Source organism: Carassius auratus, unplaced genomic scaffold (assembly GCF_003368295.1).
Source record: "Carassius auratus strain Wakin unplaced genomic scaffold, ASM336829v1 scaf_tig00214259, whole genome shotgun sequence".
NCBI classification, from domain to species: Eukaryota; Metazoa; Chordata; class Actinopteri; order Cypriniformes; family Cyprinidae; genus Carassius; species Carassius auratus.
The window spans coordinates 655,169-682,500 of record NW_020527582.1 but is presented as its reverse complement, the minus strand read 5'-3'; the positions used below and the strand labels follow the sequence as shown (position 1 = coordinate 682,500).

General features: G+C 36.8%; 3 protein-coding genes across 3 annotated transcripts in view; 2 read left to right on the top strand and 1 right to left on the bottom strand.

Moving 5' to 3' along the window:
* Nucleotides 1–12,997, top strand: part of fkbp16 (FKBP prolyl isomerase 16) — a 37,516-nt gene extending 24,519 nt beyond the window's left edge. The window contains exons 4-8 of the mRNA XM_026257256.1: nucleotides 7,767–7,984; nucleotides 9,799–9,980; nucleotides 10,129–10,206; nucleotides 11,851–11,991; nucleotides 12,111–12,997. Coding sequence (XP_026113041.1) covers nucleotides 7,767–7,984; nucleotides 9,799–9,980; nucleotides 10,129–10,206; nucleotides 11,851–11,991; nucleotides 12,111–12,197 — 706 coding nt within the window. The 3' untranslated portion in view covers nucleotides 12,198–12,997. The remainder of the gene's footprint in view (nucleotides 1–7,766; nucleotides 7,985–9,798; nucleotides 9,981–10,128; nucleotides 10,207–11,850; nucleotides 11,992–12,110) is intronic.
* A 1,054-nt stretch (nucleotides 12,998–14,051) lies between these two features.
* On the top strand, nucleotides 14,052–16,282 carry serf2a (small EDRK-rich factor 2a). The gene is made up of 3 exons (XM_026257210.1): nucleotides 14,052–14,192; nucleotides 15,418–15,526; nucleotides 15,910–16,282. The coding sequence occupies exons 1-3, from the start codon at nucleotides 14,186–14,188 to the stop codon at nucleotides 15,974–15,976; spliced, it is 183 nt and encodes a 60-aa protein (XP_026112995.1). The 5' UTR covers nucleotides 14,052–14,185; the 3' UTR covers nucleotides 15,977–16,282.
* An 81-nt stretch (nucleotides 16,283–16,363) lies between these two features.
* On the bottom strand, nucleotides 16,364–26,357 carry rasef2 (RAS and EF-hand domain containing 2). The gene is made up of 17 exons (XM_026257209.1): nucleotides 25,867–26,357; nucleotides 25,037–25,189; nucleotides 23,984–24,074; nucleotides 23,425–23,520; nucleotides 23,243–23,323; nucleotides 21,217–21,332; nucleotides 21,013–21,081; nucleotides 20,822–20,903; nucleotides 20,587–20,663; nucleotides 20,277–20,460; nucleotides 20,103–20,204; nucleotides 19,714–19,858; nucleotides 18,366–18,447; nucleotides 17,211–17,325; nucleotides 17,019–17,132; nucleotides 16,850–16,926; nucleotides 16,364–16,774 (listed from the first exon to the last, which is right to left on the bottom strand). The coding sequence occupies exons 1-17, from the start codon at nucleotides 26,175–26,177 to the stop codon at nucleotides 16,672–16,674; spliced, it is 1,998 nt and encodes a 665-aa protein (XP_026112994.1). The 5' UTR covers nucleotides 26,178–26,357; the 3' UTR covers nucleotides 16,364–16,671.
* Between the last annotated feature and the right edge of the window lie 975 nt (nucleotides 26,358–27,332).

Below are 27,332 nucleotides of genomic sequence, written 5' to 3'. Positions count from 1 at the left end.
TGTTACCATATGCAGTGTACCGTGTTGGCTCCACTTTTTTTGATTTTACCAAAAGCCCCTTAAAACTCCAACATAAAAAAGCTAGCATAGCAGACAGTTAACAATAACAAGTTCCCCCTTTTCTCATCTTGCTCAAAAACAGCATTATTTCAACATGTACTCTCCCTATCCAGTCACAGTGAAAGCATGCTGGGATCTAGAAATCCCCTGCCCAGTTTCAGCAATATTACATTAATGCCAACGAACATCATTCATGTAGTCCCAATGCAAAATGGATCATAAACTGCAATTTAAGTGGATCTCATGCAATAAAATGTTCATATATAAATGTCTGAAAATAGTGTTGTATTAGCATTCAAATTCAGCAAGCAGCAAAAACATGCCTTTTGGAGAACAAAGATTTAGACAATATTGAACGAGCGGAACAATCAAGACTTGTTTCTGGGTCTCACACTTTTCTAAAGATAAAGACCACTGTGACTTTGAGAGGTCCCAGGTTTTTTGGGAGGGGTTTGTTGTGAATTAGGGTTAGGAGAGTTTCAGGACCTTTTTCTCATTTTAGGCTCCTCTTTAGGCTCCTCTGTGCTCAGATCAGCCCCTGAGGACCAATCAGCCCTGAAGGTTTGTACACGGGCCCTTTACAACTTCCCTGCCACCTAAATTTCTCCTGTTTCAAGTCCTCAGGGCTTCATCAAATACTCGCATTTCCCATTAATGCTGGCTGGAAAACAGATATGTGCAATGGACCATGGGAATTATGCAATATCTCATTTATCAGCCAGGAGCTTTTTACAGATTTGAGGACATGAACTATGATATGAGGACAGATCCGTGCTGTTCGGTAGGAGAATCACACTTTTGAGTTTCAAAAGCTGAAGAAGAAACGTTCACACTGTTGCATGATCTTCTTTGAGGTCATTTATAGGTTTCTTCATTAGTTTACTGTCTTGAAATGAGTAAGGTCTCTAACCTACATATCTTAAAGTGTATTTCAATCAGCTTGAGACTGTGCTGGATATTCAAAATCATTTGCGTTAAGTCACAATAATCTGGTTCTATGTGTCTTTATCTGTAAACGTGTCAGTGCATGTGATATGAAAGGAGCCATACCTTTAAAAAAAAAAGAAAGCTACATCTGTCAAAAAAGACAGCAAGCAGGTGGTAGCAGTGACCTGAATTAATTGAAACATGACTCAAGCCTTCACAAAGAAAATGTATTAGCTGTTTGGTCCAGCAAATCATGACTCACAGGTGGAGTTTCAATTCAAACTTATCACGGACCCCATTAAACGCCTAGACCGGGAACCCAATTAGCATTATCACAATACCTGACTGATGATTCACACTCATGATCAAAGTGAGATCATCCAGTGTTCTCAATGTCAATTTGCTCGACCTGGAGGAAGCCCAATTCCTGCCATTTGTTTAATAGGGATGCTTTGTCTGCAAAATGCAAGGGTTATTAGTTGCGATATTAAAGGCTTCTTACATCTGCATGCAAGACATGCTTTTAAATGTGCCAGGGGAGCACTTAGAGCAAAGATTATATGTCACGCCATATGGTATTCTCTTCTTAGATACAAACACAAGGCGATGCAGAGTTTGCGCCAACTGTTTTTTTTTTTTTTTTTTTTTTTTTTTGCTTTTTGTTTTTATTACATTGAGGACATTCTGGTAATTCTGGGAAAAATTCCCCTAAATTCTTATATGCACTTCTTAATAGAACTCAATAGCCCTACTTTATAAACTATAATTATAAACTATAATAAATTCATACAGCAGAACAGGATCTGTGTGTGGACCAGCCCAGTGTTGTGTTTTGACAAGTTGGACAAGTCACAACAGATCTAAGTAATCAACTAGAACTAAAAGGTCACAAGAACATTCAAAACAAGGACTGCACGATATTTGTGTGTGTGTGTGTGTGTGTGTGTGTGTGTGTGTGTGTGTGAATCATCAGTCAGTTATTATAAAAAAAAAATGATATACATATATATATATATATAAACATATCAAGAACTACAATAAAATAATATATATAATATTTTATAATAATAATAAAAAGTAATAATAATAATGTTACTATTGTTATTATTATTAATGCTGTTGTTGTTTTTGTTGTTGCTGTCATATTGTTATTATCATGTTGTTGTTGTTGTTGTTACAATGAAATATTACAAAACAAATATTTCTTATTTCATTTCATTTTTATTTAGTAATACTACTATTATTATTACTAAGTAGAAAAGAGAATATTAGAAATGTTACTACTGTAGTACTTTTCACTTTTCTTTTAAAATTACAATACTATATTAGTTTATTATATCTCAATATCATATTATCAGTCTTTTTATATTTTATTATCTGTCTTGATTTCACCATTTTCAAACATTAAACTAATGAACATTTAGCCAGAAAACCAAAAGAAGGGGTTATATGCCATTACATTTAAAGTACAAGATAATTTAAAATAGTAGATTTTATGTACAATATTTAATCCTGTGTTATCTTATTAATAATAGCAACATTATTATTAAAATGAAATATTTAATAATAGCACTTGCATTTTTTATGTGTTAAAATGTGGCACTCATTCTCTCTACAGTGGTTAAAAAAGCATTTGTTGTTTTGTAATTTGTCCATTAACTATTATGGGCAGAAGTGAATCATGCCATGGCAAGGGTCGTGGTTACAGGTGATGGACTCTTTCCACTTACCAGATCCTCCTTTGATAACAACACATAAAGAACATAGACACTCACTTCCACACAAAGAAACAGAAATAGTCACTGAAAAGGAGAAAAAGAAATGCCAAAATGTCAGTGTGTCAATAACAAAGACCATGCTTCTCTTTTCATTGCATAGCTTGCTTTTCCTATTGCATAATATTTGCAATGATAAAGAGTCAATCCTGACACAAGACTAGCCGTAGCAAGATAAACAAATACAGCACAAATGTGCAGGACCAAGGCAGTCTCTTTCTACAGAGAGAGAAGTGCTTGGTTATGGTATCAGGGATGGTTTATTTCTTGGTAAGTCTACAACAGTACAATGTGTGCTATCCCAGAGTGCTCTGTTCAAGCATAGTGCCAGGTTACATAATGAATACTTTGACCTCTTGAGAAATGAAGAAGGGAGATGAACGCTTTTGCTAGATTTGGTCAGCATGTTATGATATGAACTGCTCTGTTCTGGTTCATTGCCATTTTCCTGTGACCTGAGAGAAAAGCATATTTACTGTTGCATATGTCTGTTGTGTATGGTCATATGAGGCCGTTTTGCCTGTGTTGTGGAAAACTCTCATTCATATGAATGTAAACATTGTTTTCCCTCCTTGGATTAGCTACTGTACAGAGAGGGTTGAAATTAAAGTGAATCGTAGCCTGAAGCGTTGCACTGAGCAAACAGATCGATTACTAACAAACTCTACCTCAGATGAACTTCATTTTATATATTCAGTGGAAGAGAGAGAGAGAGAGAGAGAGAGAGAGAGAGAGAGACAATCAGTCCACTTTAGACATTTTAACAACTATTATTGCTGTTGCATATCAAATTACTCTCATAATTTACAACTGCATGTTAACTAACTCTCAAAAGAGTATTAGTAAACTATTAGGTTAGGGTTAGTTGAAGTTATGTTCTTGAAAGTTATAGTCTGTAGGGTGACCATAAATAAAGTGTTAGCAGACACTAAGCAGATAGTCTGCTAATACTCGAATCACTGATAGTTGGCATGTGGTTGAAAAAGGTCTGTATTGTTGGCAGATTGTTAAAAGTGGACAACTGAACTAAAGTTTTACCCAAAAAATCACACAAGAATCGCATTTCTAGTCTCTTTGTCAGATCCATTGTGTCATTATGTGCTTATTTTAGCAAACAAATAAGAATCTAACCAAAGAAAGAAAATGTGAATTATTATGATTTGCAACCCATTTTATTTGTACAATGTGACATATTTTCTAATTGAAAAATGTGCGTTAAATAGAAGAATGGAGCCAAACCAAATGCTACCCATAAACCCTTGTGGCCTTTAGTGGGGGAAAAGAGTTTGTTTTATAGAAAGAGGAAGTAAATAAATATTGATCAGGAAAAAATTAAAGGGATAGCTCACCCAAACTTAAAATTCTCTCATTAATTACTGACCCTCATGTCACTCCAAACCCATAAGACCTTCATTCATCTTTGGGACACAAATTTAGCTATTTTTGATGAAATCCAAGATCTTTCTGACCCACTATAGAGAGCAAGGTAACATACACGTTCAAGACCCAGAAAGATATAAGGACATCGTTACCATAGTCCATGTGACATCATGGTTCAACCATATTTTTATGAAGCTACGAGACACAGACACACACACACACACATCCCTAGATGCTAAGGGGCTCATAACTCCCCAGCTGTGCAAGACATCTCAAGACACGGTAAGAGAAAAGCAAAGAGGTGACATGACTGGGATCAAGCCTGCACTGGCTGCCTGACCCCTAGAGACACACAAACACACATAAACGTGTCAATACACTACGCAGCTGAAATATGCATGAGGTGACATATAACCGAGCTATCACCTTACGACCGCTTCGCACGCCAATGACAATGTAGGTTCAGTGACTTGATCTCATTTCACTGTGGAAGGTAGAAAGTGTGCTGAACCTTAGAGGTGTTATTGTTATAATCTGCTCTGATATCACGTACAAACAATGTTACTGACTGTCCTTAGTTCAAAATACAGACAAAAAGCTGATATTATTAAAAGTAGTGAGAACTAGTTTTATGGTTTTAAGGAAAACAAAATGCACAGATAAGGATTATATGACACACACTTTCTCTTTTGCAAGTTTTGCAAGATGTGAATCTCAGTATGTACACACTTTAGATATACATGTATCGCCTTAAACTAAACTGTATATATGAAGAGTTTTCTCAACCCGTGATATAAACTTTAAGCAACAGCTGTCAAGTATCAAGGAAAACTGATCAAATATTTACCTAACATTTTTCCTTCTGTCCTTCTCTCCAATCACATCCTAAAGTGATTGATTAACTGATTAAATGGACCCTGAACAGCATCTTGGCAAGCATCCACAGATTAACACACACTTGCTCTCTCTCTCTCTCACATCTCTCTTTTTCTATTTAATTTTAGTTTATAATGTTTATAATTCAAATGTTGAATATTTCATCAACTGGTGTTAATTGAATGTGCCAAGATACCTTAACGCAAATCTGCTCTGTACGTTAAATTATATTGAAAGCCTACAATTATAGAGATTGTAAAGCAGACGGCCCTGTGATGAATTAAAGTTCACCAAAACTGGCACTCCATGAACTATGATTCATATAAACATGTACAGACAAATCACAGTGTTACCATACAAATACAAAACACCATCAGGGTAACTAAACATTGCATCTAATACTGTAACCAATAACTAAACTAATTAGACACATATTCACTTCAAATAAAGTTTTAATTAATTATAATTCAGGAAATTAAATGTTATTTGATAATCATTTTAATAATAATAATAAAAAACTTAAGATATTTTAAAATGGAAATGTGGGAATAATAATAATTAAAATGTCCTTTATTCCTGTGATGAGAAAGGTTCAGCTGCCCTTACTCCAGTTTTCAATGTCACATGATAATTCAGAAATCATTTTAATATTCTGATTTACTGCTCGAAAGACATTTCTTTATATTAATATGTTGAAAGCAATTGTGCTGCTTATGTTGTGGAAACTCTGATACATTAGGATTCTTTAATGAAAGGTTTAAAAACAGCATTTGAATTAAAAGGTTCTCTATTGTAACTTGTGATTTAATAACAATGGTACTATATACATTATTTCATACTTCTACAAAAAAAAAAAAAAAAAAAAAGAAAAACAGTAGTTATGCATGTCTGAAATGTTAAATCACTAACATGTTTTATAGCATTTTAACATTCTTTTTGTCCTGTTTAGATTACTAAGAGATTACAGAGTTACCATTCACTTTGCTTCTGATTATAGTCCAATTGTGTGTGTGTGTGTGTGTGTGTGTGTGTTTCATGCTTCTCTCTAAGTTGCACAAACCAACAGTTGCATGTTATCTAGTTACACTGAAGAGGCCTTGGATTTACTTCAGCTCACCAGCTGACTCTGATATTAACACTCCAATTTACCGGAATACCATGAACTTTACTGGAAACCTCCAGCTGTACAAACATGCATGTTTGAACTGAAAAACGTCAAACTGTGTCAATCTTGCAGGTTAGAAGCCTTCACACCAGGCTTGATCTGGTTTAATCTCATGAGAACATACTTAATAAATGTGCACAGTGAAATCGACTCTTGTTTCAGGCCTTTTGTCAGTCTATTGATTTATGTGTGGTCACGTGACCAAGTTCTGAGAGTAATAAGGCTAGATATGGTTGTGTGGGAAAGGTTGTATATCCCATGGACCCCAGGGATATCTTCTGTTCAGCTCCTGAAATGCCTCTGTCAGCCCGAACAAGTTCACGATCTTTAGACCGCCTTCTGCAGAAAATGCTGTAGGCAAAAGGAAATAAAATCAATGGTGTAACATATTATTATCATTACCATGTGTGGATGGGAAATGAGTTCTGTAAGTAATATCTTACAAAACATGAAACAGATTTGGCAGAAGGCTGTTTTGAAACCACTGCCTTGGATGATAAATACAATATTGACAGAAGTATTGATGTGCTAAGAGATGTGACAGAAGTGATGCATCAAGCAGTCAATCAGAGAGAAAGAGGGATGCTTGCCATTTGTGAAGGGCTGAGTTATCAGGTATTTCTCCCTGGAATTCATAGTATGTTTGTTTTTAAACTTTAATATGATTCACTTAGATTTAAGGAACTTATTTTAAATTTTAAGGTTACCTCTGAATTTACTATGCTTTTCACACATAATTCATTGGAGTTCCAAGGAACACAACATTCTAACTCAGCAAAACATACAGGTTAACTTCAGTATGTGTTTTCCAGAGGAGGAAGAGTGGAGTTTTGTGTCTTGGTGTGTGTGTGTGTGTGTGTGTGATAGCTTTTTACAGTGTTTTCACAACAATGCTCTGAGAATATCACAGAGAAATAGTCTGCAAGAGCATATGGTCTTCTAATGAGGCCTTTGCCAGTACTAAAGTTCAAATCTGGGCAAAGTGAAGACAGCACACACACAATGGATATGAGCCCATTGCCTCTCAACAGGCAGCAGGCAGTCAGTGTTCAAAACAGCAGTTCTACCATTCCTCTCTCTCTCACACACACACACACACACACGCACACACACACTTTTCCATTCTTAAACAAAAACAACCACAGTACCACAGCACAAAAATAACAGACTTACTCTCCTTATACTTTAAAAGAGGAGAGACAGAATAAAAATAGCTTCCACAAACTGCCAACATCTCCGAAACGGTCTAACGCTAATTGAAGTACAGAAGAAAAGCAGCCAGAAATCAGGGAGAAACCAAACACAAGATAGATAGCTCTGATAGCCAGCTATCTCTTTAAAGAAACATATAAATAGATATATCAATAGATTAGAATCAATAGATGGATATTTCTAGGAAGCATCTGTCTGGTATGAACCTATTTTATACTGAAGGCATCTTTAAACAAGGAGAAAGATTGTCTAGATGAATGTCTTAACCTGGACAGACAGACAGACAGACAGATAGACAGACAGACAGACAGATAGATAGATAAATCTTGTGATTAAATGCTGCTTTATTGCTGTATATGTTTTATTTGCAGGGAGCCTGATATACCAGCCTGGGCTCCTCTCCTGTATCAGCTGCAACTCCTTGACTTCAGAGAAAAGCCGGACCCCCTTTCACTGCCCATCCCTGAACGGATCCGCATCGGCAACCAGAAACGAGAGCGAGGCAACTTCTACTTCCAAAGGGAAGAGTACAGCATGGCAGCCCAGGCTTACCTCATGGCTTTAGACATGCTTACGACACGCACATATGGTAATCCAACCCACAGTGCCCTTCAAACACCTGTGTCATAATGCAGGAACATGCCAGAACACGCACAAACCCTTCATGCGTACAAATGCATAAGGGCACAGATCTCAACAACAGGAAATGTTTTGATAATAGACTATTTATAAATATGAATTATAATATTATATTATAAAGTAGCTAACTTCTGGGGACAGTACACACACACACACACACACACACATATATATACGACTTCATCTATATGAAGTAATTTAACAAATTGTTCAGTAGTGATGGAGAAAAACCCTAAAGTAGCTCTCAATTCAGAGCAGTTCTAGCAGCTCAGCAGCTAATCTATTTGATCAATAATCATGTCATAGGAATGCCCAGTCATGTCTGCAAGCTGTGACCACCCCGAGTAACGCTCTTATTAAACCCTACTCTAATCAAACGTAATAAATCTACATGTTATTTCCACCTCCTTAATCATGGTAATTGCTGGAAAGCCTGGTCCATCTTGAGAGGAACGTTTGACAGTAATGAGACAGTAAAGTGCAAATCACCGCTTTGGATTACAGACACTGATAATGACCACACATGCAGAAGTGATCTCCACATCGCCACAGTCTCCGCTGACCACTCAAGCATCACATATTAGACTCTCCTTCATTTTCTACGCAATATATTTCTACATTCATATATTTCTCTCTCATTATTTAGAGAAAATATTTTGTAGCAAACAAACACAAAGTCCTTCTGCATACAGTGATATTTAATTAAAAATGTTAGTGTAGGCTATTTTGCAATTTGCAATCACTAACCCATGCACAAAATATATATTAGCAAGCTTTACAAGTCCAAGCTTTTCCCATCGAACGTGTTTACATCCAATTTCCTTGCTTTTCCATTGTAAACACCTGCTAGATGGACTTCTTAAACTACTCTCGCACATATGACATGGCATTCTAAAAAAGTGTCGCTTAGAATAAAATAAATTAACTTAAAAAAAAAATGCCAACAAGACCTTTTTTTTTTTTTTTTTTGCATTTCATGTCTTGCATTATACGTTTTAAATGCAAATACACATTCTGTGCCAACTCGTTATACATTGACTCCCAAATATCAGTGGCCGACTGTGATATTATAAGAGTTTTAATAATGTTAATAATGAGTTATGCCTACCTACATTTATGCACAATATTGCCAGGTAACTGTCTGTTATCCAAGCTAAACCACTGTAGGCCTACATCCAATCTTACTTTTTTCTCTGAGAAACAAACAATACGTTGTTCCCAAATCAGTTGTTGAACGGTTTACTGATTGACTGGTCCCTGAATGAACCAGTAGCTATTATTGAACAAATCGGTTAAGTGAATGATTCAATAGCCCACTAAAAAAAAGTAACTTGATTAGTTCCTAAGTGAATCAATATTTTTAAACAAATGGACTAAATGAATGAACCAATTAATTACTTTTCTCCTAAAGACTTGTCGCTTGTCGCCACCAACTGGTTTCAATTCAATTCAAAACTTTTTAAGCCAGCAACGGAATGTAAGTTTTTAAGTTGAAGTTGTTGTTGATTTTCTACAGTGAAATCCCTACCACAAATGCACAGACTGGCAGTCTCTGGAACAAACAGTGCAGTTGAACTGTTATATCAGCACTGTTGGAACACTGCTCGACCAATCAGATTTTAGGCCACTGACTAGTGTACAATTCCATTTACACTGGATTGATTCATAAGCAAACACATTTTTAATTGTGTTTAAGGTTTCCTTTAGTGTTGTACATTGCCACAGCGTGGTTATAAGGGGCTGTACAATTGTGTCCTCCTGTAGACAGTCAAAGCTGTGCGGCAGAGGAGGAAGAAGAGGAGGTGAACGACTACCGGGTAAAGTGTCTGAATAACTTGGCAGCAGCGCAGCTGAAGCTTGGACAGTTTGACGCGGCGCTGCACACCAGTCGAGATGTGCTGTTTCTGGATCCCCAGAATGTCAAAGCATTATTCAGGAAAGGGAAGGTATGGATAAATTTCTTTTAACAAACTAGGCACGGAGATAATTTACAGTTCATACATGATGAGGTTTATATTTCCATCTGGATTGCACATTTTCCGAAAACAAAGAGTCATATTTATTGTAATCTGGTGATGTAAAATGTGTCTGCAGCTTTTATCAGACAGGGGTGAGTATGAGGAGGCCATGGAGACCCTGAAAAAGGCTTTGAAACTGGAGCCGTCCACTAAGGTGAGAGGCGTAACCGTATCTCCTGAACACGTCTAAATTTCACATGAGCTGGCAACAGAAAATCCCATTAGCAGCTATTTACAGATCAACTGACCTTTGGGAAAAACCTGGCCTAACAGGAACGGTGTTATTTATTCCAAATTCAACGCCAACTCTTACTCACTGTGGGTCAAGAATGAAGTGTGTGTATTGAAGCCAAAAGGCGCATTATAATATTATGTTTATGATTATATTTCCGATGTTCATTAGTAAATACCTTCCAAAATGATTTTAAATGAGTACCAAAACAGAGAATGCATTCTGGATCTATTTAAGGCAAAAACATTAACATTAGAGTAACAGTTTTACAATGTGTTTGCATTTCATAAACATATCTCAGTTTCCTGACCGCCAGTCTATTTGAACATTCAATACAAATTTAAGACAAGGAAGTGAAAACCTGTGCTGAGAAATTCCACTCAACCTACGAGTGCATGCAAACAATATTTGAGTGCGCATGCAAATTTTTGTTTCTAGAGCTAGACTCTAATAATATCTGAGAATGAGTTGTGCTGCGTTACAATCCACAGAACCAAAACCTGTTCTGTCACGCCTTTGAGGATAGTTAGTCTGTCAAATCCTCCGAGCAGCCACCAAGATTAGAGCTGTCTGGAGCCAGTACACGGACACAAAGTTATACACACACACGATTGCGCACGCCTTCCAGTAATAAAGTGAATCAGCACTGTATACACTGTGTTTTTAGTCCATTCTGACCTCAGGTCCCCTCACACTCTGCTTTGACCCAGAGTGCTCACGGTGAAGAGTTATCCTTGTCTAGACCAAACTAAAATATCTCCTGTTCCTATAATGACACCCCGTCTGGATGGCTGGGCAAAAGGGAAACATTCCCTCAGGAGAGAACTCATTGCAAAATTCAAATTAGGATATAGAGAGATGGCACGGGTGGAGAACGTTGTAATACACGTGCTGCTATATACTTCTCTTAAGTGTAAACTCTGGGCTAATGGCTTTTGATTAAAATACACGTGTAGGCCTATGTAAATCTGTACTCACTATAAAGTGGTAGGCCTATATTCCAAGGAAAACATTAAGGTTTTACATTCATAATCTCCATGGTGTTAAAGTAGAAAATAGGCTATAAAAAAGCTCAGTAAAGAGATTTCAGTCACATACCAGGTTCTCGCACTGATAACAGAGTTCATTCACATTTATAATACACTACTACATGATAAACACATTTAAGTGTTTACATTTTAAGAGAGCAGCTCAATCTCGTCTTTTACAAACAACAACAAAAATTCGTTTATGCTTTTCTGAAAATTAATAAACAAACTCCTTATTAATATGAAATTTACAGTTGAGATGAAGCGATATTACCCTATAAACAAGTCAATCATTCATGACGGTCCTGAAATGCAGCTTGCAGACAGTGAAAGGGCGCCATCTGTTGGTCAAAGATAGAAAGTGCAGGACCACCTTATTTTTTCACAATGCTGTAGGCTACAATGTTCAACCATTAAAAAAAGTTTTATATTTTATAAAATTTAAGTTTTATACGTTTTTTTTTTTTCATTTTTGCATTACGAATTAGCAATTTGAATGCTAATATATATATTTTTTCTTCATATTGTATTTTTATAGGCTATTCATGCTGAACTGTCCAAGTTGGTAAAAAGACAGGCGGGGGAAAGTGAGACGCAGAGCTGGCAAGCTAAACCAGCTCAAATGTTCGGCGAAAACATAGCGCCCTCTCTGACACCTCCTCCCAAAAAGAAGCCGTTTGTAAGTGACTGACTACCGCCTAGTGGAGAGAATCAAAGTGGAGTAAAAGGCCTTTTAAAATGTGCCAGAGCTGGCGTCCAAGTGCCGCCTTTGTTTGATCTCGTTTCTTACTCTTTCAGGGAATTTCTTGGAAGTTTCTGCTTGGAGCTCTGGTGGTGGCCTTGGGCAGTTTAGTCACATCTGTGGTCCTGACCGCACGGAACTAGCTCTCTCGACCTACTTGCAAATTAACTTCAAGTCGCACAAACATTCCACAGAGCTGCTCAGGGACGGAGGAAAAATGCATTGAACTGTAGAGCAGCTGTATGGGCGGCTCTACCGGTGGCACACCGACTTATGCAAAACAGAATGTAGGCACAGACACAAGGGCAAGGCAAATGCATTTAAAATACTTGCAATAAAAACACGAGTATCATTATGTTTGGCGTTTTGTTTTGCTTCCTTCTACATTCAGGGGAACATCTTCCATTAAATCACTATGTTAGAAATGTCAGGCATGATAAATACAAAACGTGTGCAGAAATGAAAAAGCAACAAGAAATCAATATTAGGCTACATTTGCAACCGAAATGCTGCAGAAAACTACATTCAAATTGTAGATGAGCAATACGGCTATACAACAAATTAATGAACTGTTCCTTAGCTATATTTCATCTGTTTGTTGACAAAAGGACTAACAGAATAATAATAAAAAATAATAATAAATATATAAAGCAGCATACAATATAATATAATACTATTAGAACTGTTTCATGATACATTTCAATATATTATAATAAATAAAATATACATAATTACCACAATTAACATAAACATTTTCTCTGAAGTTTTTTTATTGGGTTCTTAATTAAAGAAATAAAGACATTGTGGTTAGATAAACATGCAGCTTTGTCATAATTACAGCTGAAATACCAGTGGAAATATATTACCTCAAATGGGGAGTTGTTTGAATATTGTGTTGGACTATGGGTAAAAAATGCTGAAAACCAATAGATTAGCTATATGAATATTACTTTTCTTTTTTTTTTTTTTTGTGAAAGAACATGCAATAACGAATCATGCATAGTGAATGCCACTAGGGAAAAAAATGCATTAGGAAAGTAAATAAGGTCTGTTTTGATTTCATGTTGACTTTACAGCTGCTCACAGAAATGTAACTACATCCGGCCTTGAAGACTAACCCACACAATTACTCTGGCACTCCAGGGTTCAGTTTCCTGGGTATGAGCATTACTCTGTCCTCCTCCACACTCTGGTGCTCCTGTAAACAGACTGAATGGTGGTGACTCATCTGTACAGAGGATCTAATATGATGGCTGATTAATCTGTTGTTGCCCAAACCAGTTGGTGTGACATGTTGGATGAGAATCACAGATTCTGTTGCTGACTGTTGTATCATGATGCAGGCATTGTCTCTGAACAGCGCAGGTGGCATATCTCAGATGAATGGCTGAAGTGTCAGTTCTGCGTTGCTTTGCTTTGGTCATTAGAGTGCCCAATAAATAAATAAAATACAGAATTGTGTGTTTTATTTGATGGCTGTTTTTTTAAGGTGACCTAAATTGTCTAAAGCAGTTGTTCAGCAAACATAGCAGGGATCTATAAAAAAAAAAAAAAAAAAAAAAAAAGCATTAAATACTAACTAAAAGTTTAGATATTTCTTATTTTACTTCACCCCAAAATCAATAAAAAAATTTTTTGTTGTTTTATTATTGTTGTTGTTGTTATTATTATATTTTATTTGCGAACTGTAGCACGTGGGCATCATCATTCATCCTTTTTTTATTTATTGATTTAATATCAAGGAAACGATGTCACAAACATATCAACACCACATCTACAATTACCAAAAATACAGTTAAAATTTATTTATACTGTTTCCTTTATTATTATTATTATGATAAACCTAAAACTATATATACGTACATTTTTTTAATTAAATGCTATAAAAACATAACAACCAACTCTACCTCACAAAATGTCAGTTTCACCAATGACAACATTCCCCGTAGCTGACGTCACATGTCTCATCCAATCAAATGACTGCCTCCTGTGCTGAAAGATCTCGCGATGCTGTAGATTCTTCTAGAGTAAGTTTGACGCCGGACAGTAAAGGCATCTGTCTGTTGTTTGGGAAATAAGATAGCGGCCCTTTGGGTGAGCTAATCTGAAAATCGGACAAAATTGATCAAAAATGACCAGTGAGTATGTAAACGGATCTTACATGGGTTCAGTTTAGTAGTATTAGGTCACTGTCAGACGTGTATGAGAGCTCTTCTCTCGGTCGCGGTGTGTGAGGCCTATGGGATTGACTAACTGACTGACTCCTATTTGAAATGGACTGGGCGGAATGAAAGTTTAAATTCAGTTATTATAACGACTAGGTTATATGTTTTTAAATGGGTTCATCACATCAAATTATATTTTCACCATTAAATTAGTCCTGAATTCGTTAACATAAATGGTATGTTGGTATCACGCACACATCTTTTAGAGGTTGTTCGGTTGTTAGCATTTAATTAGCTTGCATTGTTTTATTTTTGACAATAAGTTCATCAGAATGATTCAGCATCTGTGATTCAAACTGTTCTACATCAGGACATATGTTTTTATTTTTTAAACATGCATCTTCATAAAAATCTCAAATGGTGAGATCTTACACTAAACCCTGACAAATAATAGTCTGCAATAGTTTATTATACATTTTTAATGTAACAGTTTATTGTACCTGTGTGTTATGTATCATATTATGACTTATGGAGTATATAATATAGTAGGATATTCCGAAAATATGGAGCTCACACTCTATATCTATCTATCTATCTGTCTATTCAGAAATCCAAACTGTTTGTGAAAGAGAGATGGACAAAGGGAAATAAATTTGTGATAGCTTCTGAACCAGTGAGATTTTTGTAACCGTGTAGCAAGCTACCCACCTACATAAAATGCACATAAATCACAATTGTCATTCTGTATTTCAGTAAAGATGACATTTAAGTGTTTAGTTTTGTGATGAAATCTCTGTAGTTTTCTTTGTGGTTAGCCAAACAATGCAGTGATAACCAACAGATTCCTGGATCCTCACAACTTTTAATTTTCCTAGGGAAAAAAAAGTTCTGATTAATCAATTTACTTTGGTCTAGTAAATTAAGATTTAGAAGTATTACTGACAATATATTTTACATAAAAAAAAAAAGTGCATGTATGTTACAACCTGAAGGTCCTAGAAGGCTTTTCAATGTACTAAATCTATGAACCGAGGGATGAAGGTACGTTGATCGTGTACAACAGGTTTTCCAATGAAATGAGATTGATGGTTTAGAGGCCTTAGAAAACCATATATCCTGACACTGTAGGATTTTTAGGGTTAAATTGAGATGAGTTAGTCAAATCAGTTATTTATTTTCAGCACTGTGTCCTCTTTAGGGGGAAATCAGCGTGAACTTGCTCGCCAGAAACATGCCAAGAAGCAAAATGATTTGCAAAGGGGCAAGAGAAATGATGATGGTTTATCTGCTGCTGCCAGAAAGCAGAGGTAACCTACATTATCCAGACACTTAGAGAACTTAAGCTAGATGCAGCTTCCTTTTAATAATGAGAGGAATAAACTACCACTAATGTGTTGCTAAATATCTAAGGCTGATGATATACAGGGCAATTTTTTCAGAAATTTTGCCAGGCAACCATGCAATGTTGCTTGGGCACTTTCCCATTGAGAATGGGTAAAATTTGTCGAAATAATTTAGATCTGTCGTGGGCCCTAGGTCTCAGCAGGTTGCCGGTTGATGCTAACATTGCTCAAAAAGTTGCCCTGTGTATCAGCCTAAGAGTAGGAGTATTGGAGATTGTATTTTAAAGTGTTGTGGGACACTGTACTGCGGTTATTAACTTCAATGTTCTTTTTTTGTACCTTTTTAGAGATGCAGAAATAATGAAACAGAAGCAAAAGAAAGCCAACGAAAAAATGGACTCTAAAGCCAAATAGAAGACATCAAACCTTTCAGACGATCCTAAGCCATTATTTTTGGTGTCATTAGACTATATTGTTTTTTTGTGGTCTAGTCAGCAGTACTATTGTTTGTGCTTTGATTTAAAAACCCTTATTGTACTGTACTAATTTAGTTTGATTGGGCATTTACTTCACTGTGACTTTTCTTGGTTCTGTATTTGCAAATGTAAAAACCAAGAATAACAGGCCCACGAAACCCATCTTGTAATCACGTACTCTTGTATTTTTCTCTCATTTGCTTTCCTTTACTCAACTGTTGAATAAAGTGTAGCTCAAATCTGAGTTTGCTATCTTTCAGAGATGTCAAAATACTAGAGAACCCTTTTCCCCTGCAGATTACATCAGACAAACGGCTTCCAGACCTTTGATTTAAACTTTTTAAATCAGATCTAAAACTTTTATTTAACAGTTAGAAACATTTACATAAACATCCTTCAACACAACAGTAATTAAATTGACAAAAGTATTTAAATAAACACTGAAGTGAATTTGATCATTAATAGGCAAATGTACAAGTATACATTTGTTCAGTGTGCCTAGAAACACGAGGGACGCATCCATGCCTAAAAACTGCTTAAGTGCTAAAAACCATTAACATTTCTCTCAAAGTACAGGATTGGAGTTATTTTTAAAACCATAAAAATCACAATTAAACCAGATGGCTGCATGACTTAGACTCCACAGCAGTTGCTCAGCGTCTTCTTCCGTTTATGAAGACTCAGCTTAACCCGTGACTCTGATCTTCGCCCCAGTTTTGCATGTTTCTTGACTTCCCTGTAATAATTCATAAGACACTTAAAGCCTGAAAACAATGTATTAGAATAAGCAGAAACTGATGAGGTTTCTTACCTTGCTAAATGTAAAACTGCCTCGATGACATTTGTCCCCTCTTTAGCACTTGCTTCGCAGAACAGGGCATTATAAGCCTATATAAATGAACAGAAAACTAGGTTTGGCAGGGTGTTTTTTTTTTTTTTTTTTACATTCTTCCCATATAAAGCTGATACTCAAGACTCACCATCGCAAGCTTTTCACCATGGAACGCGCTCACACAGCTTCCCTCGGGCCTCTCTGCCCTCAAATCCACCTTGTTCCCTATTACACACATCGGGATGTCCTCATCCGTTGACTCCTGTGAGGGAAAGTTTACAGAATATGGACTACAAATAAAACAAAGAAAACAAACTTGCTAAAATGTCATTGACTGTACCCGAATCTGTTCCACCCATTCACGAACATTCAAGAAACTGCTCTCAGACGTGACATCGTATAGCAGTAGCACTCCATGTGCTTTGCGAAAATATGACCTGGCGATGCTGCGGAACCTGTAGAAAAGAAACAAGTTTATATATTTATTTTAATGTAACGCCAACATGCACTATGGGCAAATAATTCTAAATGGCCACTAAAAAATTCAGATTTGCCACCACAGGAATAAGTTAAACTTCAGAACACTTTCTTTTTTGTAATTTCACAATATTGCCATTTTTACTGCATTTGAGCAATTAAATGTAGCTTTTGAAAGTAGTGCATCTTTGCCATGCAGTTCATTAGACAACCATTTCTTAACGTCAATCCAGCATGGCTTTATTCATGGTGAAAACCAGTTAATCCATACACAAGTCTAGCCTTTAGACGCACATCTGGGGACAGTTTACAATATCCAGTTAACCTAACCTGCGTGTCTTTGGGAGGAAACCGGGGCACCCGGCCTAAACCCACGTGAACCGAACCAAACCAAACAGGCCTCCAGTTTTTGCAGGGGCTTGAACTGGTTAGGTTTTATATCAATTTATTTTTACACACACACACACACACACCTCTCTTTAGTAACAAACATCCTAAAGTGTCAAAAATATACATGTTTATCCCTACCTGCATGCCTGCTAATATTCCATTGTGTGCATAAACAGCAAATGTGTTTACAGTACATGTTCCAGAATCAGAATTTGTTGTCTGTAGCAACATGGTACACCAGCAACACTGAAAGCAAAGTATTTAACAGGACTCTTGAGACAATCCTGACTGTCTACACTACTGTTCAAAGGTTTGGGGTTGCAATGATTTTTATTTGATGTGTGTGTGTGTGTGTGTGTGTGTGTGTGTGTGTGTGTGTGTGTGTGTGTGTGTGTGTGTGTGTATATATATATTTTTTGTCATAAGCTCACATACACTGTACATTTGTTTAAAAACTCTTACAGACTCCAAATAGTGAACGGCAGTGAATGCATACAACCAAGTGACCATTTTCTATAAAAGCAAAGTATAATCATTAATGAAGATTAATATGTAACTTGACATCCATAATTAAGAATTTTAACAGAGCGTGTCTACACTTGATTCTCAAACCACACATAGACTGTACCTTTCCTGTCCAGCAGTGTCCCAGATCTGAAGGTTTGTTTTCTCTCCATCTACAAGCATCTTCTTGATTTGAAAATCCACACCTGTAAGAATTTTAAAAGGGGAGTTTAGATTTCTTGGATTTAGCCATCTGATAATGAAGGCTTTTTGATTTACAAGAGTGCCATGGTCATTCTGACATAGTCTTTGATGACCTGTAAGATACAACTTTAAAGGGGTCATATGGCATGGCTAAAAAGAACATTGTGTGTATTTTGTGAATAGGTCCCGTCTTTCTGAAACACATAGATTTTTACAAAGTTCATCGTTCAAAAAGCAAGGTGTGTGCTGATTGGCCAGCTATCCAGCGTGTTGTGACTGGCTGAATGCATGATGGAAAGTTACACCCCTTACCATACTGTGATGCCATCTCCCAGAGCAACAAGAGGAGAAAAAAAAAAACCCACACATTACAAGCGAGGCATTTTACAGTCAATTACAAGTGGTAGAGCGTTGCATTAGCAGCGCAAAGTTGTAGGTTCAATTCCTCAAACTGTTAGCCTGAATGAACTGAAAGTCCCTTTGGATAAAAGGGTCTAAATATGGTCTTTTTTTACACGTTGCAAGTCGTGCCACGTAAACATAAAACCCATGTCTGCATTTGTGATCAGAAAAATGACAAATGTTACTCTACACTGCTCAAAACTCACGTTTGAATCAGTGGCAAATTCTGTAAATATGAAAACATCCTTGCAGACTACGAGTCAGAAGAACCAGCAGACTGTCCTTGTAAAGTTGGAATTGCCCAACTTTATAGAACAGCCTTTGTGCACAGAAGCATTGTAGCTACTGGTTCAGGAAACGGTCATCATCCGCTGTAAAATGTGCAGCACACATCAGAATGTTTGGGTTGAACTGATTGTAGGAACAGTGTTGTAAATACAACTTAACCACTGATTTCTAGTTGTGTCCTCTTTTGAAAGGCCAAACAAAGTGGTTTCGCTTTCACAACGAAACACAGCGTCTCCACAACATGGCAGCAGCAACAGAGAGAATAAAAATTACATCTTCCTTGTGTGATCATCTGGGCGACATTTTGCAAATCTTCCCACACCGCGGCATAGATATTTGGGGGCATATTAGAATTAGCCATTTAAGAAGGGAGTGGCTGATTCTTAACTTTTATAAAGAATACCTCTTTGGATTTGAGACTTTAGTCTCTGTATCTTTACAGAGCTTTATGCAACAAGAGCTTGTAACACTCCAAAGCGAAAGGGGAAAAAAATAAGTCATATGACCCCTTTAAGATATTTGGATTCTCAATATTTATACTGAAATCATAGCACAATTAAAAATGATACTTTTCTCACCGAGAGTGGTTTGTATATCTCCTCTAAATTCATTGAGACTCAACCGTAGTAAAAAGCTGGATTTTCCCGACCCAGCATCCCCAGCCAACACCAGACGGTACACTGGAGCAAGATCTTCATTGTCATGCAAGTCTTCTTCAGTTTGCTATAGAGAACAGTTGTAAAGAGGCAGTCTATCACAGTAGGTCTCAACTTTTCTGACTTCAAGACCATCCACTTCCCAGTTTGTCATTTAACTAATGACTGAAAAACTGAGACAAGTCTTTTCACTTTTTCCAAAAAACTAATTTGGCATTTATGGTTTCTAGAATACCTAGTGAGAGATATATATATATATATATATATATATATATAAAAGGAGGTAAAGGAGGTACTGTAGCAAGAACTACCTTGACAGGAAAAGCAGACAACCGCCGCCGAAGTGAGGAGGATATTGAGCCAACTGTGCTACGAGCTACAGATCCCAAAGCTTCAGACTTAGTCTCTGACACCTAGGAGACATTAGTTATTTAACCCAGCAATGAATTAAACAGATACACACCTGGAAAGTGTGAAATGCTTACCTCCAGCTCAGATGGAATACATGAGTAACTATGATGCGCAGTCTCTTCTGAATTATGGCTGTCATCACTGTCATAATCGCTGCCTGACATCGGCTCGGCGTCTCTCTGGACAGAAACACCACTATCCAAATACTTATCAGCCCAACACTTCACCAGGGCCATCATGTCCTCTTCATTAGTAAAACTTTAAAAGAAACAAAATAACATGGTATACGGTCCTAATCAAGAAATTATCTTGACATTTTATTCTGTATCGTTTCTGTGAAGATACAGGTGGAACAGATACAGAGTAAACAAAGGATATAATTACCCGCTCTGATTCATTGTACTCTGTCGAAGTGGTTTCATCTTTCTAGGAGGTACAGATACTTCAGTTTTTGGTGAAAGCTACAGAAGAGCAAACATTTTAATGAGGGTTGTTATTGTGTACATTAAATGATTCCCAGAAACAATGGTGTATTTCTGTATGCTGGAAATCCAAATATTTGACCATGGCTGCAATGAATGCAGTTCTAATTTAAATTAAAAACCAATTAAATAGCTACCCGTCTTTTTGAAGAGCCATTATCCTGGCTCAGTGCAGAGCGTAACCCATCATTGCTGTCATACAACGTTTTGTTCATTTCCCTGATGTGAAGGAGAGAAGTCATATTGCACAAGTAAGCCAGAAAAATCAATTTCTTCATAAGAATATTAGGATTCATTTGACTCCAAGAGAACAAGTGAATTATCTCACTGGAGAAATTCTATTTGGCTGGAATAAGACTGGTACTCCATCACCATCTTCTTAAGGTCATCACTTTCTCTAAGAGGAAAAATAAGTCCCATTAAGCACTTTTTCTTAAATCACTTCAATACATTTCAGGCGGCGGTTTTTAAGAACTACTGGCAGCATTCACATTTACATACACAAACCCAGCTAGCTTCTCAATGTTTTCACCTCTCGTGTTGGAGTTTCTGGTCAGTGAAAGCATTCTTCAACCGGTCCAACTCAACCTGGAGAACAGAGACGTTTATCTGGGCTTTCATAAGAGAACTCCTCAGCTCCTCGTTTTCCTGCAGAGGAACAGAAAAGCTGATGAGATCACAGATTTCAATTTGTATTTAGTGTTACAATTAGAGGTCTCCATGGGATCTTTTTTTTTTTTTTCAGTGCAGTCGAGAGAGAGAGCGCGCGAGCGAGAGCGAGAGCCACTTTTACTTCCTGCTTGAAAAGTCAGAGAGCTAGAGATCTACACAGATTTTTTAGTCCAGCTGCAGTATGACTATCTAGCTCCAGTGTCTTGGGCTATTTTTGCCCATTTCCCACACAAACAAGAAGCGTTGCTCACTTTTTTTTTTCTTTTACAGCAGGCAAAAGAAAAGGTGCTTTCCTTTAATCATATGCGGTCAAAAAAATAAAAAACCCAATCCAACCTTGCACCTGTAAACCATTTATTTTGGTTTCACAATAGACTTTACATTTTGTATTTTAAGCTAGATTAACTCAAGTCCCACAATCTTTCTCCCGCTTACATTTCAGTATGTTCCCTCCTGCACCCAGCAATTTAAAACTTCACACAACACTCAGCTGCAGGTAACGCAGAAAAGCAGACCTCTAGTATCAGCCCTTATTCTGCCATTACAGACAAAGTGGTGCAAGAGTCAGTGAATGAACTGTGGTGCAACTACTGAGAAGAAAAAAAAAAAACCTTGTCACAAAGATTACATTGAAAAGGACCCTTGTTTTGTTTGTTTTACTCTCAAATTCTCCAATGATTGACCTTGTCAACATATCTCTAATATGATCCGCATTGTCACTTGACTACTGAGGTTACATTTGCACAATGTAAACATAGCCTCGTATTTTTGAAAAGATAATTGTCAAATCACTTCCCGTTCACACAGATTTGTGAAAAATAAAAATACTATGTGACCCTGTGTTTAGATTAAATATAAATATTATATAATAATATTGGTTTTCTAAATTAACTTTATAATAAGTAAATATGCTTTAAAATCATAAGATGTGATTGTTTTATTCTGTGTTACTAGCAAACACTAACAGCAAGGTACATTAGTGTTTTGTAAGTATTAAGTGTCCATACATTGCACTTGGAAAAATAAGCTATTGTGGCTCTTTTTGGAGATGTATATATATATATTATTATTTTTTTTTTAATTACACGATTAGGCAAACTGAATATATGTGATATCAAATAAGGGTTAGCACAAATGTAATCCAAAAGTAATCAGATTACGTTACCAAAAATGTGTAGTCTAAGAGATTGTATTACTGACTACAATTTTTTAAATGTGATCTGTAATCAGTAACTGATTACAATTCATAAGTAATCTACCCAGCTCTGAACTTATGACTGTTTTTGTGGTCCATGGACACATTATGCATGCCAGGCCAGTAGTTGGTGTGGTTCTTTTGTAAAGAAACACCAAGCACACAAACCTACAGACTGAACACATTACACACAACCCCCCACTGTTTTCTAATTTATGCATTTATAACAGTATGGTTTACAAAATCTTGCATTTTGTAGTCCATTTTCAGAAGTTTGCATCTTCAGCCCCCCAAAATGCTGTTGTGATGTGAATGGCCAAAACTCTAAATGTTGTTTTGAGTTGAAAACAAAAGTTGTGTCCCCCCTCAGAAGCATTCAAATTGGTCTTTATGTGATTAGTTTCACATCTGCCTGAAGTCGCCACAAAACTTGATATTGTTTTTTTTTTTTAATGTTGGGAACAAAACACTGGACTGCACTGAGAGACACTCCTCTGGATGTCTAAAGTCAGTCAAACAATTCTGGTAAACTTTTAAAATGGAGTAGAATATTTTATATATAAAATTATTTTTTCTTAAATGGATAAATTCTTCTTTTAAGTTAAAATTGGCACAGTTTACCCAACACTTCCCTTTGGTTCAAATACCTTTGAAGCGCACTGCATGTTGTAAAGGAATATCAGATTCATACCTGCATCAGATCTTTAATATGTGCTCTCAGTTTGATGGCATCTTCCCTGGGGCTGTTTAATTTTGACTCCTCTTGATATTGCTAAAATTGAGGCAAAGAAAATAAAAAAAAAAAATTACACAAAAGATAGACAAACCCACATACAAAGACATTAAAATAAGCATCTCGTATCACTTCCTTACCTTTGAGAGCCTTTCTATCGTTGTTTGCAGGTCTGCCAGTTCATTTTCATGCTTGATTTGGAGCATAGCAATGGATTCGTCCAATTTCTTTTGCTCCTGTATGCATGAAACCCAAGAAGAGAGTTTTCCTTATATGCACAGGCCTAATAAAGGGGCATTTACTTGCTCTCATAGAGAAGCCTTTGTGCACACAGAGTCAGCCCAGTTTTCCTGTTAAAAACATCTCACTGGGCTTCAAGAATAAAAGGTGAACCACCAAGTACAAAGTTAAATCTGAAATGCCACTTTTAATTTACCTAAACAGAATTACACACATGTAAACGCATGCATTTATGCATGTTAATCGGTCTTCGCTTTTAGATAGTATTTAAGAACACTTGACACCAAAAAAAAAAAAAAAAATACATTGATTTGAACAATGTACGCATCTTTGAATATTATCAAGAAGGCAGAAAAGTATCTTTTACTTTTGCATTAATCTGCATCCGCAATCAGATCCAATAAATCAATACACACAAATGTGCCAATTCATAATCACAGAACTTGTCTGACTTCTCACCTCTTCTCTGACCATTTCTTCTGTGCGGGCCAGTTGCTGCTGCAAGTCCTCCTCCATCTCTGCCAACTGAGTGCTGGTCAGTTCCTCTGTCCTGTTCACATCAAAAAGCATAAGACATAACTTTTCAGAACCAAACGGCAACTTTAAAGTCTTTTTATCCAGAAAGCAGTTTGAAACAACCAGCCTTGGTCTTAAAATACCCTTTAATGCTTCCAGGTGCACCTACGTACACCCAGATCTCAAAAGAATCGTTCCCTGAGGAGCTACTACTGGAGAGATTAAAAAAAAAAAAAAAAAAAAAAAAAACTCCTTTAAGCTAGAGTCTTATCGTAATCATCAAGCGGGTGCATTTGAGCAAACCTCTGACGAAAGGGAAGGGAGGAACGAAGGTAGGGCTCTTGAGAAGCCGCAACTGTGTAAGGTGGACCTGAGGTGAAACAAACAGTGCTAAACACACAGTAAAAGGCCAGGACTAGATCTCGCTGTGGAAACATCCACACCTACAGAACCACAAATAAGTTTCGACACGGAGAATGACAAGCTTAGTAACTCAAGCCTAATTTTCAGTTTCCTCCTTCCTCAGAAATGGTAGAACTTTTCTTCGTTTTAACAATGAAAGCTTTGTAACCGGAATTCTTTAAATTCTTAAAACGGAAGAAACACTTCCTGGACAGAAGGAAAAAAAAAAAAAGCCCAGTGCTTCTGTCCTCCATAAAATACAAAGCATGCAGAGTTCACGATTGTTGATTCATTAATCTGATATTGAACATTAAAATCTTATCGCACATGCTGCCGTATTGTTAAATTCTATAATGGTGTCAATCTTGAATATATTCAAGGGGCAGCAAGATGACAAGTTTATAATACTTAAAACCCTTTATTATTAAAATGGCCTTAAAATGCTCTTTCAAAGATTTAAAGGTGCATGACATTTATATCAGGGTGCAATTATGACATCAGCCGGTCATGACAATCTGAAAGAGCCAAACCAGCTGTTTGTACATGGTGATTCACCACAGCATCCCAGCTGGATCCTGGAAATGCTCCGCTCACCTTCGTAGACTAGTCTCGAGTTGTTCAATCTCCATCCTGTGCTCTTTGCTCTCAGCTACAAGAGCCTTGATGAGATCCTCATATCGCTGCAATAACAGCTCATCTGTGGTGGAGTGGATCTGTTCGTACAACTCCCTCAATTCATCCCATTGTCTGCAGACACCAGAGAAAGAAAGCAGCTAAATAAAATGTGACTGGATGAAAAAAAAATTAAACCAGCTGTCAGGTCAGATACTGCCATGAAAATAAATTAGTGATTTTATTTAGCATTTTTCAGCGAACTAAAGGTCGCTTAATATCAAAACAGATAAACATGACACAGCAGAAAAAAAAGCGTATTTATAAAGTCAACTTTATGTAGCTATATAAACAAACTGTACAGACACGTTTACCTAAATATGGACACTGCATAGACTACCGTTTCATATACAGCTAGTTATAAGATACTGTAAACTAAACCTAACATAGCTTTCTGCATCTTCCACTTTAAAAATAAAAAAGTATACTTTAATAAACAAAAGCAAGTTTTGTCTTTTAGATTTAACTCCTTCTCTTTGAACAGATTTGCCCCCCCTTCAAAAAAAAAAAAAAAAAAAAAAAAAAAAAAAAAAAAAAAAGTAGTTAGGCTACACACACGCAATGTATTTTAAATAGCATATTTCCACATATTTGTGAAACTCAGGCCAAAATTTAGTAGCCTAACCTTTGCTACTTACGTTTTAAAACCCTTTCAAGTTAAAACGTTCTTTAAAAAGAGATCAAATCTTCTTTTAGCTTCATTTTTATCAGTAAATGTTTATCAAAATAAGTGAATCTTTAGATATAGCTACCTTCCCAAATAAAAGGCCACATCTCCGTCTAACGTGTTTTCAAACTCATCCCAAGCGCTTCTCTGACTTTGCAAACTGTTTCCCAACAAAGCCAAATTGAGGGCTTCCGAGACTTCGTGAAAGCTCGACGAAAAGTCGTTAAAGTTAATATATCCATCTCCGTCCAGATCAAACTTGTTGAATAATGTCCTGATCTCGTCGGCAGGAACATTAAGCTCTCGGCAAACAGTGGTGAAGTCCTCGTATTCGACTCTTCCCGACTTATTCCCATCACATGCCGCGAAAAGTCTCCGAAGATCAGCTTGGTTCATATTTTCATTGAACGAGGACAAACAAACGGTTATACAAAATACACCTGTGTAAAAAGATAATGCACCGTAAACGTGGAAGTGATAAAAAGACGAAAAGGAAAGTGTGAAGAGAAATGAACGCTAAAGGTTCGTGAGCTAACATGTACATCACCAACAGGTGCGCAGAAACCTCACGCTGAAGCGACAGGCAGCTTATTTAGATGAAGGCTTGAGTGATTGGATGATAGCTCATTATCAAGTTTGTAACAAGCTGAACTCAAGTTAGTGTGTCATTGGATAGTCATTGAGATAGGCGTGCATTTGCCCACTTTGTTTGGTAATGTCCACGCCACATAGCCTTTTGTTACCTGTACTCTCGTCTTCCTTATAATTCAGAGATATTGTCGCCGAATTGCACACAGATTGCCATAATAAACGCTAACAAATATCTCAAAGTAAACTACCAAAATAAACAAATATCCTAAAGGCATTCCTTTCTGAATGTATAGGCTATTATTATTTTCCTCATCTCTCTTTGGACGTGTCATTGTGCAAACAGTGCACCGCACCTAAGTCTTAAACTAACTCAAGAGTTTACAAGATTTAGTTAACCTTCAGCCTGCGTCAGATTCGATGCTGTGACACACACACGCACGTAAAGCGGGATTAACTGAGAGGAATCATTATTTACGTTACCATAACTGACTATGAATATCGTGTTGATTTAATTATGTCACCTCTTGTTTGTTACTTTATTTAACTTGGAAAAGCAAGATAACCAGTGCGGTTTGTGAAAAAAAAAAAAAAAAGGAGGACAGTGTCGTGTACCAAAAATGGCCACACGATGGCAGCATTATTATAGTAAAAGAGCGCATGCACTTGAGCAGATGCCGCAAATCTCCTTTGAGGTGCTAATGCAGTGTTATTCAAATCTTACACTGGAGGGCCAGTGCACTGCAGAGTTTAGCTCCAACCCCGATCAAACACACCTGAGCCTGTTAATCAATGTGTTTGGGATCATTAGAAAATCACAGGTAGGTGCGTTTGATCATGGTTTGAGCTAAACTGGCCCTCCAGGGCAAGATTTGAATAACCCTGTGCCAGTGATACTATGGAAGTCAATGGCAACCACCAACTTAAAAAAAAAATGTCTCTTATGCTCACCAAGGTTGATTT